The 17,145-nt window shown below is 42.1% G+C and overlaps 1 protein-coding gene across 1 annotated transcript in view; it reads left to right on the top strand.

Annotated features, from left to right (window-relative positions):
* The first annotated feature begins 363 nt into the window (after positions 1-363).
* Positions 364-17,145, top strand: part of UBE2O (ubiquitin conjugating enzyme E2 O) — a 738,495-nt gene continuing 721,713 nt past the window's right edge. Inside the window, exon 1 of the mRNA XM_069200225.1 lies at positions 364-785. Within this exon, the coding sequence (XP_069056326.1) occupies positions 420-785 (366 nt within the window). The 5' untranslated portion in view covers positions 364-419. The remainder of the gene's footprint in view (positions 786-17,145) is intronic.

The following is a 17,145-nucleotide window of genomic DNA, read 5'->3' as shown; positions in this document are numbered from 1 at the left end:
AATTCTGTTTCGTTCCGCCTCATTATGTGTCAAAGGTGCGTTTCCTGTATATCACATTTACTCATTTACGTCTATAACAGATTCCAACAATCACTCATTTTGGTTGGCAACAGCGTTTAATTGTTCATGCATTCTTTTCTCCATTGTCTATCCAATTGCCGTGCTCCTAGTTATGAAAGGTGGCAAAAAAACAAAAAAAAATAGCATTTGTGGTCTTTCTTTTGTTGCTACAGTTCTGGCTATTATCTCCCTATTGTTGTCCTTCTTTCGTTTTTACACCTCATAGCAACAAGCATCCTTTGACTCCTAACAACGGCGTTGGAGGGTGTTACGTCAGGGCGCCAGCTGCGTGACGCGCCCCTCCCTTGGTAACCGGCGCTCTGGCTCAGACAGCTCCCTCTGTTCTCCTCAGGACCAAGATGGCGGACGGGGACGAGTGCGCGGCGGGCCCGGACCAGTTCCCCTCCGGTGTACCGACTGTGCCTCCCGGTGGTTCTTCGTCCCCGTCACCTGGCTCTCCGCCGCCCTCCTCTGGCTCTCTGCCAGCGGCAGAGCCCACGCTGCAACGTATGTTCTTCTCTCATGATCTGGTGTCAGGCCGTGTTCGTGGTGCTTTGCGCTTTGGGTTGGTGCGGCTTATTCACGGAGAAGATTCGGACGAAGACGAGGACGATGATCGCGGAAGCTCTGCCTCTGAAGAGGGCCCTGCGCAGCCTCTGCGCAGGGGCTACGTTCGGGTGCAGTGGTACCCCGAGGGCAACAAACAGGCGATCAAGGAGAGCAGGGTAAGAGATATCCAAGGACCGGGAGTGGCACTTTGACAGCGGAAATGCGACCAATAAGATCAAAGGCCGTAGCGTGCGCAGGAGGAGGGAAGGGTCGCTAGAAGGTGTTGGTGAAGGAGGAAGCGTTTCCAGGAGACGCTAAGGAGGAGGTCGAGGATGCCCAAGTATAGGGGTGGTGGTACTGATAAAAGCAGGCGAAAAAGTATAGCTGGGTGGCAAGGAGCGTGCGTTGAAAAATCATAGATAGAAGATTAACGAGAAGAGCACTTAAGGGACGAGCATAGAACTTGGAAAGGATATTTTTCATAAATCAGTGAAATAGAAGTATTTAAAGGAAAATAGGATATAGAATGACAGTAAGCAGAAGGTTAATCGAAACTAGATAAAGGCCTTAACAGAACTGGGTAGATGGGCGAGGTACGAGCAAGCGGCCACAAAGAGCAACTGGGGGAGGGGGTTCAAAATGAGACCGCAAGCAGACATAAAGAGCCGTTTCTGGCAAGAATCGAAATGGGACAGGTTTAAAAAGTGATATGAGCCACAGGTGAGGCGCCTTTAAAAGGGATAATTATGCGTTTAAAATATATAGGGTGAAGAAAGCAAGTCATGACGGTATTTGATTTTTTTTCTGAGGAATGCAAGTAGCGGATGCAATCTTGAGGGTTGGTGGAGCTGCAGGGCAGTGAAGTGAGGCAAGCCACTTGTGAGGAGGGGGTGGGAGATGAGAGTGCAATCTTAAAACACCAGAGTTGTAATCAAGCAGTCTCTGCATTAGTTTCTGATGTGACGTAAAGTAAGAGACTAGTCAGGGGCCGGTAAAAGACTCCATATGGGGGTGGGGGGGGGGAGTAGGAAACATAGTCAACCATTTGATTTGGGGGAGGCTCGGAGAAGGCAAGGTGGCTTGGGTGGTGATAAACAACAGGTGAACTATATTTCACACATGGGAGCCTGTGGGAGTCGGAGTGAAATGGGGAAATGGAAGGAGTTAACATAAGTTATCATTTGATGAGCCTGGTAAAGGAGATTACAGTGGGTAAACGTTACCAGGGTTTATTTGAAAAGTAGATGAAACCTTCGTTGATAGTATGGTACCTAGACACGTCCTGGGCACACTCTGACTTGAATCTAAAGGGTCAATCTGGGAAGTGGGGACATGAAAGCCCAAACAAAGCATTAGAGCAACACGATGAAGATGCAAGTTTTTACTTTCATATAAACAGCCTTCTCCCGTTTCCTTTATATACCCAAAGTATAATTTACTAACCACAGTCTCCTTTAAGAAATATGCCGACAGTTAAGAGTTGGTTAATACCCTCCCAGTACTTCTCGAGAGCGAAGTGAACCATGAATGTTTGCGGTCTGGTGTACAGTCATATCACCCCTAAGGTCAGACTCGCTTGATTTGTCTGGTGCTAAATCAAATAAAAGTAGGGAAGTTGCCAGGGTAATACTTCTTTGTGTGTGTCTGTCTTGTTGCTTCTCCGTTTAGGGTCAAAACTGGCACGATCCATTAACCATTGCTCTTCATCTGTTACGTCAATTGTAGGAGCAATGCAGTCAGCTTGAGGTTGACAAAAAATGTTGAATAAGATACAGATTAATGTGAAACCACCAGGCTTTGCATGGGAGTGTTCAAGTTACAGGTTTATTTATTTGCGTAGTTAAGTAAAACCATTGCATGCAGCTATAAATAAGCAATTTCTCACATTGTAAAATACACAGTTCATAAAAACAACACAAATTGTAATTTCATAACAAATTGAGAACTGTTTAAATTGAAATCAGAAGCCTTGATGACCTCGGATATTATTTGACTCAATATATAACTTTCAATTGACTAGTGTTAAATCGACCCTCTAAAAGCAAGTTGTTAAGTGCTCGTGCCTTGTGCAAGACCATTCCTGTTCTTGTTTTGTGTCTATTATCGTGGTCCTTTAACTAGTGCAATTAAGATCCTCTTGAAACTGGCTGTAAAATGCCAGTGACATGTGCCCAAAGAAGTGTTACTATGCCCCTGCATGGGAGTGAGATTTGTCATCTAAGTTCCAGGACTTTGGATCTAGCAAATGTACTGATGCTGACAGTAAGATAGCCAGCTGTTAATAAAATTATTGTATAGTGGTGGTGGATTACAGAGACTAGGTAAGGTTTTGGCAGGACATTAAGGGCCTGATTATGACCTTGGCGGATGGGATACTCTGTCACAAATGTGACGGATATCCCACCCACCGGTTTACAAGTTCCACCAGTTTTAATGGTCCTTGTAATACAGCGGGATATCTGCCACGTTTGTGACTGAGTATCCCATCCACCAAGGCAGCCGGAGTATATTGATGGAGGTGCCTGAGAGTACATGTTATCTATTATAGTGGATAACAACATGCATGTGGTTAAGATTGTGTAAAGAAGATGGCATCTGTTAATGGTTTGAGAGTGCATGTAGGAGGAGGACATAAGCAAGTTGTGGATAGTGTGCCAGTGAAGTAGTAGACATAAGAATGCTTAGTGGGAGAATGGGAAAAGGAAATACGCATGCTTTTTCTGTCGCTCTGAATATATATTGCCTTGGTGGGTAAGTGTAGAAGTATAGATGCTGGCGATGGTGACAACTAGGGTTTCATTTTTAGAAGGGTGGGATTAGCTGGGAGAGGTAATTAGCACATTGTTTCTGGGAAACAGTAAGTGAGGCAGATCGTGCTGCTCACTTGAGATTGTATTCATAACTCAACAGAGATTTTTCTGTCGGTGAACCTCGCTTGACCATAAAAATTGATCTGTTATCCAGTATGCAGTAATTAGGAAATCTAAATATCATCTGTTCGGGTAGCAAAGAGGATGATATGAAAAAAAGTATGTTATAATCTGTGACTCTGTTTATATTAGAAGTTGGGGGAGGTTGGATGCTGGTTTTATGGCCATTATGCTAGCTGTTAGAACTTGGATCGAATCTGAATGAATGCATGTAATATACATTGTGGATCCTCAAGAATGAGAGGCATGCAGCAAGGATCTCTAGACCGGAAGAGGCTATCAGTGGCAGTTTAGACTCAACTGCTTGTTGATGTTGTGTTCATTTGTTTTATTTTTTATTTTTATAAAAGCTATTGTATGAGAGTAGAGATACAGAAGGGCATTATGGTAGAGGTCGAAGATGACAGTGGACAAGCTGAAATCCTGGAAGAATTCTCAGGTGAGAGGGTCACTACACCTGGAGATGCCTAGGTAAACAAACTGGTATTGATTGGACAAGTAGGAGAAGGGACATTATCAGTGAATCCCATTATCTCAACTAATTTCAGAGGGCAAGCAAGAGGCACTGGGCCCTACCGTGGTGGTTGTGGTCATTTACTTCTGATGTCCCGGGGCCCAGCCTACTGTGAGCTTTGAGCACCTGGGCAAGTACCCCTTCTGCACTTGACTCTCAGTGATGGAGTGAGTCAAGCAGCCCAAGGCTTCTCGGGTATAAATGACTGGTAAACACTGGCTCCCAGCTTAGTGTAAGTTTTTAGCAAGCAAAATAATTGAAAGTCCAGCCAGACACTTTATAAGCAAGGTGAAATACGGTACACACTTAGTAATACCATTCTCTTTGTATGGTCTATATTTTAGCACAGACACTAGCGTCTTGCTCTTCCAACTATGGATCTGGTTGTTCCGCTCCTCCCCCGTCCCTCCCACCTCCCCAACAATTTCACTTGAGGTAACATCAAGGCTAGGCTCTGCTAGAGAATAAGAGTCTTAGAAGTTCCACAATGGCTAGTGTGTGTCCCAGGTCCCTCCGTGCTACAGTTAGATAGAGCAGTTACCCCCACCCACGGATCTGCGACTCAAGGTTTGATCTTACTCTCTCCCGCTGGACACAAAACAGAGCCTAAGAGCGTCCAGCAATCCAGGGTCGAGGTCAGAGGTGGCAGGTGCTGACAAGGAGCAGCAATCTCTTCACTGCTGGCATGGGGTTGGACCTCGGCAGCACTCCTCAGTTGTTTCGGTAAGTACTCTTGTAGGCTGATAGAAAACTCTGGTTGCTCCTGAACTTCTGATGACGACGTACCAGCTCAGAGTTTATAGTTTGCACTTGGCTTGTGGGTCACAACCTACTTCTACTTTAGCGCCCCCCACTTGGCATTTGGAAGTTGCTTCCTGCACTCGCAAGGCAACACTTCCATGTGGGTCACAACACTGTCCAGGGTGATGGCCCTCATTACAACAGTGGTGCACCAGTGTGACAGCTGTCAACTCACTACGGCCCCCACCTGGCATTTCGGGGTGGTTTGGGAGGGTAAGGTAACAAACACAAGTGAGGCAGTTTCACACTTTGGGTCATAGCGCTGCAGAGGGTGACAGCCCTCTCTCTAACACCACTGCACCAGTGTGGCAGCTCTTAACCTTCATGAAGTCTCTCACCTGACATACAGGGTGTTGTGAATGAGGCTCAGAGGTTGATGGCCCTATTGGTGTAGCCGTCCCTACATAAATGTGAATCTCACACTTTGCTCCTGGGATCCACTCAACAGGATCCCCACTGGATGTCACTCCTGGCAGCATCCCACCCCTCACAAGGTCCTTTGGTCTTTGGCCAGGCAGAAGCTGGTGTTCCAGGGCGAGTGGTCTTGATTCTCCTGGGTCATGCACCCTCAACCAGTTGGGAGAGTGGTCTACTGGTCCAAACAGTCAGCACTTGTGCTGAGATTCTCCATGTTGATGTACAGCTTTAGTTTCACAGTTTAGGAGTCTTAAACCTCCCTCTCCCTTTTTATCATCCATTTCCCTGACACAAATGTGATTGTGTCTGGCTTTAAAGTTCATGTTCTGGGGGTTGCTAACTTTGAGGTGTCCATTCCTCTGTTGTGCTGTTCCTCTGTTACAGCAAGAGTGTCTCCAAACCTGACAGCCCTAAACATAGGTAGTTGAAGTGACTTGAGGTACGCACCTGGATGTCAGCCTCATTGATATGTGCGTCAAATGGTTTTTAAAAGCCCCAGCCCTCCTCTTTGATTCCCTTATCAGACCATCTCCTTCCTTACATATGTCCAGACTCCTTGACCGGTGACTTCTTAGAAGAAAAGAGCCATTTTCTAGTGCACAATTAGCCTGACTTTTCCTTCCTCCAGTGTGTATCTCATCCAGCTCTCAGGAATGCAGCTATTTACATATCTTCGGGGAATCCTCTATCTCCACATGTTCCTCCAGTAAGTCCTGGCCTCTGAAAATGGAACCAAGAGGCTTTGTGTATTGTGCCCTACACACAAATACCTGTGTGCAGGCTCCCATGTACGGTATCCTTCACAGGCACACCTACATCCCATTGCACACTAGCAACCGGACATACTCCCACGCAGACTGTCCAGCACTGCATACAACCCAGTGCAGGCCAGGCTGAGTTAAGCACACAGCAGCAGAACTTTACGAGAGTGGGGCAGGTAAAAGGGCCTGTTCACTCTGTCGATCACTAAAACCTAAAATACTGAATGCTGCCACCACTGTGGCCATGCTATTTAATTCCCCTCCCCCCGTTGCAAAGACACCGACCCAGCCAGACCATGGTAAAGGCCTAGGTCATGGTGCACATGCAGGATTCTTGCTCGCCTATGACCAGAAATTGTAACCAAGGATCCAAATCTCACAGCAGCTGGGTCACTCAGGGCAGGGGTACATGTCCATAACAGCAAGGCACTTTTCCGTCCCACCACCCATTGTGGACTTTAGGGTGTGGATGCAGGTGGGATGTTTGACTATTTTGAAGGCAGCTGAAGGGTCTGGCAGTATCAGGAACCAGTGGTCACCTTTATCTGTGGTCAGGAAGGCATTGCCTACGATTTTTAAGCTTATTGTTTCCATGCTGCAGCTTTATCTCAAACAAGATTAATAGTTGTCCAGTATATGGTTGGCATTAATATGATCCTGTAGTTGAACATAAACTGCTTTTTCGATAATCTTGCATTATTCCTTTAATGCTACTCCACACATCACTTGTAAGTAGTTTACATCATAAAGAAAAAACACTCTAGAACAGAACCAATCGGAACATATGAAAAGTGTGTAGTCCTCAATCTACCTCTTTAAATGCTGCATTTCTTAAGATAAACTCAATCAAAACAGTCCTCCGAAGAAAGCCACCTCCAATGGAAAATGTCAAACCAACCAAACTTCTATATAGACTTGTCTTATTGAGAATTCTATGAAATTAACAAATAAATAAATAAGATTGATACAATTCATAACAACTAGTATTCTCTGTATAGGTAACCTTATTTGTAATCTAACATTGAAGATGAAAACTTGTAAATAATACATATATACCATTAAAAGTAATACATTTTCTTTGAAAAGTCATGTATTGATAAGTCATTTTCTCCCTTTTGTATGTACAATTTAGGGGATGAGGGAGGTGGGATAATGTCAGCCTCTGTGTCTTTAATGAAATTCAGATTCTCTTGTCATTTTATTTGGAGAATCGCTATTTCATTACAAAACCAGAGGCTTCCATTATGCAAGTTGAAAGCTCTTCAGTGCCACATCAGACACCTGATAAATTGGTTTAAGGTAATGTTTCTCAAAGGTGGAGGAATTAGACCAATCTGCTGCTTTTAAGATGTCCTCCAATTTACCCCCCTTTTTAAAAAAGCTTGACTCGCCATAGCACCCCTCCTGGAATGAGCTTGATATTTCTGTAAATCGATTCCTGTAGATGGCATTGTCCATTTTACGCATCTAGCTATCATAGCTGTAGTAACTGCTTTGAAAGGCTTAATATGAGAAATCAAAAGTTGTTTTGTTCCTTCTGATCGAAATTCACTCATTCTGGCCTCATACTCATTCATGCAGCTCACGACAAAAAGCTTTCGACAAGAATCAGAACTTGGGTAAAATTATCAGACATTGTTTTTGTTCTTTTAGTCATTTCAAAGGTAACTCCAAAAGCATCGTAAATTCCATTACTTAGCGCTAATTGCTTCTACAAGAAATCAAACAGAGTAAAGAGGCCAATTTCATGGAAAGTCTTTTCAAGCCTAAATACTTTTTACTAGGCCAGGAACAAAACAGAGAGAATCAGGTTAATATCCCACAAAGAATTATATCTAGCTTTGGGAGGTCTCCTCAGCCTAATACTTTTGAGTACCTTGCACACCAAAACATTCTTACCTACCGTTCTGTTGTTAACAAGACTATGACCTGCAGATTGCAGACCTATAACCATTAATAGTTCTGTAGCGAAGACCTTTCTCAAGTTGTTCTACAAAGAAGTAAACAACTTCTATTATAGGTGCCTTCGTGGGATCCGAATTCTCCATATTCCTTTATACTTAGAGTGGGTACCTGGAACCCAGGACTCCTCCAGGTGTTGTTGAGCTGATCTCGAAAGGCCTGCCATTTCCCTAGATCTCATGATACTCTCCATGCAAGATGGTTCAAAGTTCCATTCAGACCTAGCTTCTGTTCTTCTCAATCCACGTTTTTGAAGTAAACCTGGCCTGGCTCTAAGAAAGCATGGAATGTCGCAGGTTAATTCCAATGTCATTGGAAACCAAGCCTGAGAACTCCAAAACGAAGTTACTAGAACTAGGGAGCATTTCTCTTGTCTGATCTTCTGTAGAACCCTCTGAATAATAGCAAACTGGGGAAATGCATATCAGTTTATCCCTCACCAGGATTGAAGGAAAGGGTTCTCCGCTAGAGCACCCGGGTCTGGCATTCCAGTTGAGATGTTAGTCTGCTCGCAAAGAGATGTATTTCCAGAGGACCCCAGATTTGTGATATTTTCTATATACAAAGTTTGTTCAGCTCCCAGTCGCTGAAGTCCCTCAAGAACCACGAATTCCAATCTGCCGATACGTTTACTTTCCCGGGTAAATATTCTGCCTTCAGACTGATTTTGTGTTCCAAATAGAACATCCAGAGCTTCTTTAGATTTGATACATCTGTGGATTTTGTTCCACCTAAGCGATTTATATTTGCTACTGCAGAGATAGTATCCATGTTTAACACAACTGCTCTGCCTTGTAAACGTTTCTTGAAACTCATCAGTGCATAAAACCCTGCAGTCAATTCTAAGTAGTTTATATGATGCCATTTCTCTGCAAAAGAACACAAACCACCATTTCCCTGTGAACCAACGCGTGCACCCCTACTATCTAAGCTCACATCAGATTCCAGAATAAAATCTGGAGTGCCACCAAAGATTGCTCTTCCATTCCATGCTTCCACATTCATCAACCACCAACATAACTCTGACCTCGCTTCCACATCTAGAAGCACCTTGTCCCATACCATAACCCTCCCTGTAAGACTTTTGCTTTTAACCTTTGCAAAGCCTTATAATGTAAAAGGCCTGGAAATACTGCCTGAATAGATGCCGAATGAAGACCTAGAAATCTTGCTAACTCCCTTACGGTTAGTTTCTCAACGGAGAACATATCTTATCTCCCTTCGAATTTTGGTCATCTTTTTTAAGGGAAAATAAAGTATAACATTTACAGTGTCTACTATGAATCCCAAGAATTCTAGGCACCTTGAAGGAACAAGAACAGATTTCTCTTTGTTTTCAATAAAGCCCAAATTCGTTAGTAGGGACGTAACCATGTCCATATCTAAAATGATTTGTCTCTTGCTTTGAGACATAATAAGGATATCGCCCAAATATATGATCATCCGAACTCCTCTTTCTCTGAGGTATGGAACTGCTGCTTTCATTACCTTGGTAAACCACCATGGAACTGCTGATACACCGAAAGGAAGTGCTTGGAATTGGAATAGTCGGCCATGCCATGCAAATTGAAGGTATAGTTGAAATTCCTTGGCCAAGGGGATGGTAAAATACGCATATTTCAGGTCTAGTTTTATTAACCAATCCCCCTGTAGCAACATATCCCTCAACAGATGGATCCCTTCCATCTTGAAATTTCTGCAAATTAAGAACTTGTTCAGTTCTCTTAAGTTTATCACTGGTCTCCACCCTTTCTCCTTTTTTTCCACAAGGAACAAGGTACAAAAACTCTCTGGTCTAAAGGTACCTCTAGAATTGCTCCTTTCTGTAATAAGGATTCATCCTCTTCTACTATTTCTTTTGTTGGTCGGTGGATAAACTTATTTTCCTTGGGAGATTTATTTTGAAAGGTTTGTCCCCAAAAATCTGTTTTGAATCCCTGGACAGTATATAATACCCATGGACCTTGTGTAATTGTTTCCCAAACATGGGGGGGAAAGTTTGAGCTGTCCTCCCACTTTTGTTACGGAATAGGAACAAGGACAAAAAAAAATCATAGTGCTCACCCTGGTATGATGCAGAGTTTTGTCATCACTGTCTAAATCCTCTTCCACACTGGAAAACCCCTCTTTGGGTGTAGAAGGGCACTGTTGGACCTGTCTGCGAACCTCTGTACGACCCCCTTGAGAGTATCTTGAAAATTGGGACCTTTGCAAAAACCAGCTGGCAGAAAGTCTCCTTCTGCTGACCCTATCAAAAACACCTGTGTTAAACACCTTAAGCATGTCGGCTTTCACTTTATCAAGTGCAATAAATGTTTCCATGTACTTACTAAGCGTCTTAATCATGTCTTCCTCAAAAAGGAGGCCTTTTGGGTTCTCTGAAGGGTCCTTCTCCGCTAGATATACAAGCTTTGGGTTGATTTTGGTTAAAACAATTCTACGTCTTTCTGTGTTGAGGCCTGCATTAGCTTTGCCTAGGAGGACCATGGCTCTTTGGCTCTAACCCTTGAGCAAATTGATGTTTACAGCGAGTCCATTGGTGTGAGCCTCCTATACCATATCTATTATTCATGCCAATGGACCAACTACATCCAGAAGGCGATCCTGGCAGGATTTTAATGATCTTTCGAGCCCCTTTCTAGGGTCACATCCCTGTTTAAATAAAAAGGTTATAAGTTCTGGATCAAACTTAGGTGTCAGACACTCTTTGTCCTCATTCACTAAAGGTCTGGAGCATTCCACCTTTAAAGTATTTCTTGTACTTTTCTCAAGAGGATTTCTAATCCAGCATTTTATAAATTTAGACTGCACTTAGTGCTTCTAGGATGCTTTATGTTGTCAGTAGAAAGCATCTCCTCACCTAGGGGGGGTCTCTAACAATCTTACTTGAGGTAGACTGGGTATTTAGGTCCAGGAGGTACTCATCCAGAGGTAAGGTGTTGCAAGAGTCGTCTTCGGTCTCACCAGAAAATAAGGTGTCAGTTAAGATATCTGTTGTGTCATATTGTAAGTCTTTCCATTTTGTGCTCTTTAGGGCACCCATACTGAGTGAGCAGGGATGTGGAATTCCTATCGCCTGACGCCCGGGACATCTTGTTTGGGGTCAAGGGCAACAAGATTTTATGTTTACTTTGTCTTTGGGACAAGTAGGCCCAACCCCCTGCAGCACAAACCCTTTGGCTGCCTGTTTACAGAGAGTGGAATTCTCTGCAATTGAGGTAATGTGTTTCCAAAAGATAATGCTGTTCGAACTTGTATTTATGGTTCATTATGTGAAAGCCTCCATTATTAGGGTGAGTGCTGTAAATAAATGTTTTAAGGTCACACTTCACTACTGACCTTGGTTCCAGTACAAAAAAAAAAACGTGTACACACATGTTTGAAAAGTTTAGGCTAAGAGGCTAAGTATAATGCTCTCTGATTATATGCAAATGAAGTGTCATTTAGTAAAATGTGTTGATGCATGCTAGCATTTCCCAAAAATATTTTTCTAATGGAAAATCAGTGTAACCATTTTCAACACGATTATGGGAAGCATGAAAATAAACATACACTGACAAAGCCAACTGATCTGACATATTTTTATAAGTCTTTTAGTTTCATCAATGCGTGTCTTGTTTTGACATGGCTTTTGTAACACTTTATTGTTGTGGGAGCTACCAGGCCCTCAACATTGTAACAAACATTGGCAAAACCCCCCAAAAAGTTTTTGAACTCTTAAAGCACACGTTGCCACCAGAGGCATAACAAAGGCCCTGCAGCCGCCCTCCAGGGGGCCCCTCCAGCACAGCACCTGCCCTGAGTGAGTCTGGAGAGGGGACTCCTCCATGTTCTTTGCAAAGGGGCACCCTCCAGTTTCGTTACGCCACTGATTGCCACTGTAGTTCCTGACACTGAACAAAACTACTTTGTGTGGCAATATGCTCCTTGTGGAAGAGCAGAATGCGATCACTCACAGTAAAGCCAGCCGAAAGAGAGAGAAATAGAAGTTTAATAAAAACAAAATGTCTTTGTTAACACCAGACCTAATTAGGGACCAAGACCCACATGTAGGTAGCTTTTTGCATGTCGCAAACAGCGACGTTCGCTGTTTGCGACATGCAAAAAGCACATTGCGATGCACAAACCCAGTTTTGCGATTCAGTAACCTGGTTACCGAATCACAAAACGGGTTTGCGACTCGCAATTAGTAAGGGGTGTTCCCTTCCTAATTGCAACTCGCAGTGCAATGTAGGATTGTTTTGTGACCGCGAACGCGGGCGCAAACCAATCGCAGTTTGCACCCATTTCAAATGGGTGCTAACACTTTCGCAAAAGGGAAGGAATCCCCATGGGACCCCTTCCCCATTGTGAATGTCACTGTAAACATTTTTTCAGAGCAGGCCGGACCACTGCTTGCTATGAAAAAATGAAACGAAAACGTTTCATTTTTCGTTTTTGTTATGCATCTCGTTTTCCTTTAAGGAAAACGGGCTGCATTACAAAAACAAACCAAAAAAACTGCTTTATTGAAAAGCAGTCACAGACATGGTGGTCTGCTGTCTCCAGCAGGCCACCATTCGCGAGGGGGTCGCAAATTGCAACCCACCTCATGATTATTCATGAGGTGGGCATTTGCGAAGCCCTTGCGAATCACAGATGGTGTCAAGGACACCATCGTACATTTGGATTTGCGACTCGCAATTTGCAGGTCACAAATCTGAACCTACCTAAATGTGGCCCCAAATTCTTAAAGAAAGTCACAAAAGTGCACCCATGGTATATGTCGTACCCCTATAAAATATTTGTGAACTGTATTTTAGCATGGGTAAATACGATGTGTAGATTTGCTCATGTGAAAATCTATTGAGCATTTGCAAGTTCATTTTCCCTCCAGCCACTTTCTTCCCAACCCTGGAAGAAGTTCTAATTCTGCCATTGTCAGGAGTAAATGTCCAACCTTTCTTATTATGGGAAAATATTAGAGAGAAGCTGGTAAAAATCTTTAAAACATGCAGGTTAGTAGGTTTGCAGACTCAAAGGCATTCCAGCCCTGGAACTATTGCTTACTGCTTCCTCCAGCCCCAGTATGCAGATCTGCAGAAAAGTGGCAAAATAAGGAAATTGCTACAGTAGGGATTGAAACTCCAAGTATTTAAGCCCTACTATGGTAGTAGCCCTGGCATAATCAGAGAGGCTATTAATTGCTGCCATAATTTGTCGCCACACTTCATGGCACCAAAGGGACAAGTAGATCTTTTTACAGGACAAGTAGATTTGAGAAGCAACCTGTCCCCTGGACAAGTAGATATTTTAATAAATTCCACACCCCTGGTGAGGTGCCTAAACCTCCTTATTTCTTTGAGGTGCTTAGACCTCCCAATCTTTTACAGGGTATACCACCCTTTTCAATGTGTTTCGTTTTTTCGCTTCCTTTTGCCCCCTTTACATTCAGTAGTAGGAATGTTTTCTGGATTCAAAATGTGTTCCCCCATCGTTCCTTTGACCCCTCATAGATGAAACTTGGCTTAGTGTTTCCCGCACACATGCGCATTTTGGTTTGAATTCATTTAATAATCGTTTCCTGGTTCATATGGGGCTCAGTAGGTAGAGGACTATAAATTTCTTGGCCAGACCTTGGTATAAATATGAGGGCTTTAAAGAATTGATCTCATAGCTTTAAAGAATTATACAATTCTAAATAAATGTAGGGCTAAGGAATATTATATTATTATTTTAAAAGGTGATAGATAGAGAAGCCTGAAGGTTGTAAAAAAAAAAAAAAAAAAAAAAAAAAAAACAGCTAACAGATGATCAGCTGTTCACGGTCTCTGCAACTGTCACTGTTGTCTTAGTGACGTGCCACAGAGCCCCACGTAACCCAGTCTGGCCATTGTCCAAGGAATTCCTCTAAACAGGAGGGCCAGAGCCTGTTGCGACGCGCCCAGTGAAGCAAACCGTGGACCGACTCAAGGCCTCTGCCGATTGCTCGGAGAAAAGCCTGGTCATTCTGGTAAGCGCACTGTGACAGACTCAGTTATTTAATAGAAAAAAAAAACTCTAAGGAAATCAAAGCTAGAACGAAAAGCAAATAAAATAAAAAATTCCAAACTAACAACAGAATACCTCGCAATTAGAGAATAACAGAATAACTCACAATCAATCGGAGAATAACGAGTGAAGTACTCATCTGTGAGGATCAGCATTTAAAAGAGGCAGATTGATGACTGCACACTCTTTTTGTTTGTTCTGATGGTTCTGTTCAAGTTTTTCTTTCTTCTTTATGATATAAACTACTTCCAAGTGCTGTGTCGAGTAGCATTGAAGGAATAATGCATAATGTCAGCCTCCGGTCTTGTAATGAAGTTTCTGACATTGGTTATAAAATTAATATGTTTGCACAAGATTGTGAATTTGTATTGTAATTTAAGCATGTATCCTTCAAGCAAGAATGCAGCTTGTTACTAAGGCCTCAAGTAAAAACTTTTGATTACCCGGCTGAAACCTTTCTAAGTCCTGGTCCAGGGCCTAGCAGAAAGAGTTTTCAGGCAATTGGACCTCTCATGGAAGGTGCATCTTAAACTGAGGTGTTAATCCATTCATTTGAATCTGAATATATGCTTTTGTAGCGTATGAGTAACTACTGTGAGTAATTCATCTGAAGTCAGAGGTTTACAGTGTTTAATGGCTCAGAATATAAACCAATATCTCCTAGGGGGAATGTGTTTAGGAGCAGATGAGTTTGAATCTGATGTGAACCCATTCCGTTCCTTTGATTCAACAGGTGTCAGGGCACTCATGAATAATAATCAAACCACCATAAGTATAAAAAGTGGATACATCGTCATCTATATTTCGGACCGGGATGTACAGAGAAAGATCTTTTGTTATTTGCTCTTCAGAAGTAACATCCATCGGAAATAATGATTGCAGTCCACCAACAATCAAAGTTTTGTTTAATCTTGAAATATCAAATCCATTTAAATTCAATTTTTCAGTCCAACAACAGCCAACACGTGTGTCGTCATATGAGAAAGTATGTTCTCAAAGACTTCATCAGGGCTGCAAGACATAATTATTACTCTAAGTATAATGGGACTCCTCCCATTATACATAAAATGTCCTGACACCCGTGACATTCGTGAAAGATTCTTGAAATGCTAGCATTAGAATTTAAATCAAATGCCATGCAAAAGCACTAGAAATCCCATATATCAAAATTCCAAGTAGTATGGCCACAAAAACATTAAGTGACACCTTCAAATTTATATATGAACCAGAAATAATGTGTACATGAATTAGACACACTAGAGTAGTCATGGCACCCATGTGAATTTTTTTTATACCTATATGTATAATAACAATGATACAAAAGAAAGAGCATGCCTCAAGTGGCCGAAGATTAAAAAAAAAAAAAAAACGCAAGAAGTTGCTGGGAATGCACCATAAGAATAACTGCCACCACTATAGTGAAAAGTAATTAGAAAACAGGTGAACCTGTGTTCACCGAAACATCCACATACCTTTGTATAGGTTGCATGGATTCAAATAATTATCTAACTAGTTCACATATTCAGTAAACTATGTCTAAAAAAGAAAAGAGAGGAAAAGGAACCAAAGTAAGCCTTTCTTGGAGCAATAATATCCATGAAATCCAAAATGTTGGATCTAGCCCGATTTTACATACCTCTACTCTGAAATGGCAGAGACGGTAACATCCTTGTAATCTAGCGGTGGCCCTACAGAGAGGCTTTCAGAGTATGTGGATATTTTCTTACAGCCGTTTGTGGTGAATCTACCTTCTTATATTAAGGATACTAAGCGTATATTAAGTATCCTGTCTGACATTACTTGGGAATCAGGAATGATCTTAGTAACATTGGACGTTACCGCCCTCTATACGTGCATCAGTCATGATTTAGGATTGCTAGCCTTATGCCATTTTCTTCAGAAAAGACCAGCAAGTCTATATGACCATACTGAAATGTTAATAAAAATGGTGGAATTGATTTTGAATAATAATGTTTTTTTATTAAAAAAAGATTGGTATCGCCAAAAACAGGGCGTGGCCATGGGGTCCAGATTTTCACCAGCGTATGCTAACCTTTTTATGGGTTTCTTTGAACAATCTGTTATTTGGAGCAAAGAAGGAAACACATGGAATTCTGACATATTGTTTTGGGGCAGGTATATAGATGCCCGTCTCATGATTTGGACGGGTGATGTACAAAAACTAAATGATTTCATAGTCTATTTAAATACTAACATGTTTAATGTTCGATTCACTTTTGAATATAGCTCAACCAACATTGCGTTTTTGGATGTCGAACTCTTTATTCTAGAAAATAGAGTTGAGAGTTGTCTCTATAGAAAGAGTACGGCGTGTAATTCCATTCTACATGCACAGAGCGCACACCCGAAGCATCAAATAAATTCTATACCTTATGGGGAGATGGTACGAGCAAGGAGAAATTGCAGTCGAGATGAGGATTTTGTACGATGCATAGAAGATATGCAAACTAGATTTAAAATCAGAGGTTATCCACGTCATATAGTTGACAAGGCACATTATAGAGTTTTGCGCCTAAAAAGAATTGATACGCTCACTCTCAAATCCAGACCAAGCAATAGCAACATCCACTGTATAGTGAATTACATTAAAACATCTGCAATACTGCGCAAATGCATGAATAGATATTGGCACTTATTAAAGGCTGACCTGACTTTGAAGGGAGTAATTTCTGATACTCCGGCTTTCTCGTATCACAGGGGCAAAACCCTGAAAAATACATTATGTCCCAGTTTTCGTTTAGAATCACATCAGGACAATTGGCTTACGAGTCGAAGAAAAGGCTTTTATAAGTGTGGACGTTGTGGCATGTGCAGAATGGCGAAGTCAGGCATCTCCACTTTTAAGAGTTCAATTGGGGAACAATTTGTTATTAGACATAACATTACCTGTGAAAGCAATTTTGTAATTTACATGATTGTCTGCAAATGCGATCGTTACTATGTAGGGAGTACCATCAGGACATTAAAAACTAGAGTGAGTGAACACTTTAGGGCTTTAAGACTGGATGATGATCGTTACCCCATAGTCAATCACATGAGAACTTGTTCTAAACAAGGTCACACAAAGGTATTTGAATTCTTTGGCTTTGATCATGTAACC

Source organism: Pleurodeles waltl, chromosome 7, assembly GCF_031143425.1.
Source record: "Pleurodeles waltl isolate 20211129_DDA chromosome 7, aPleWal1.hap1.20221129, whole genome shotgun sequence".
Taxonomy (NCBI): Eukaryota; Metazoa; Chordata; class Amphibia; order Caudata; family Salamandridae; genus Pleurodeles; species Pleurodeles waltl.
Note: the sequence above shows the minus strand (reverse complement) of the source record. Positions and strands in the feature narration are given on the sequence as shown.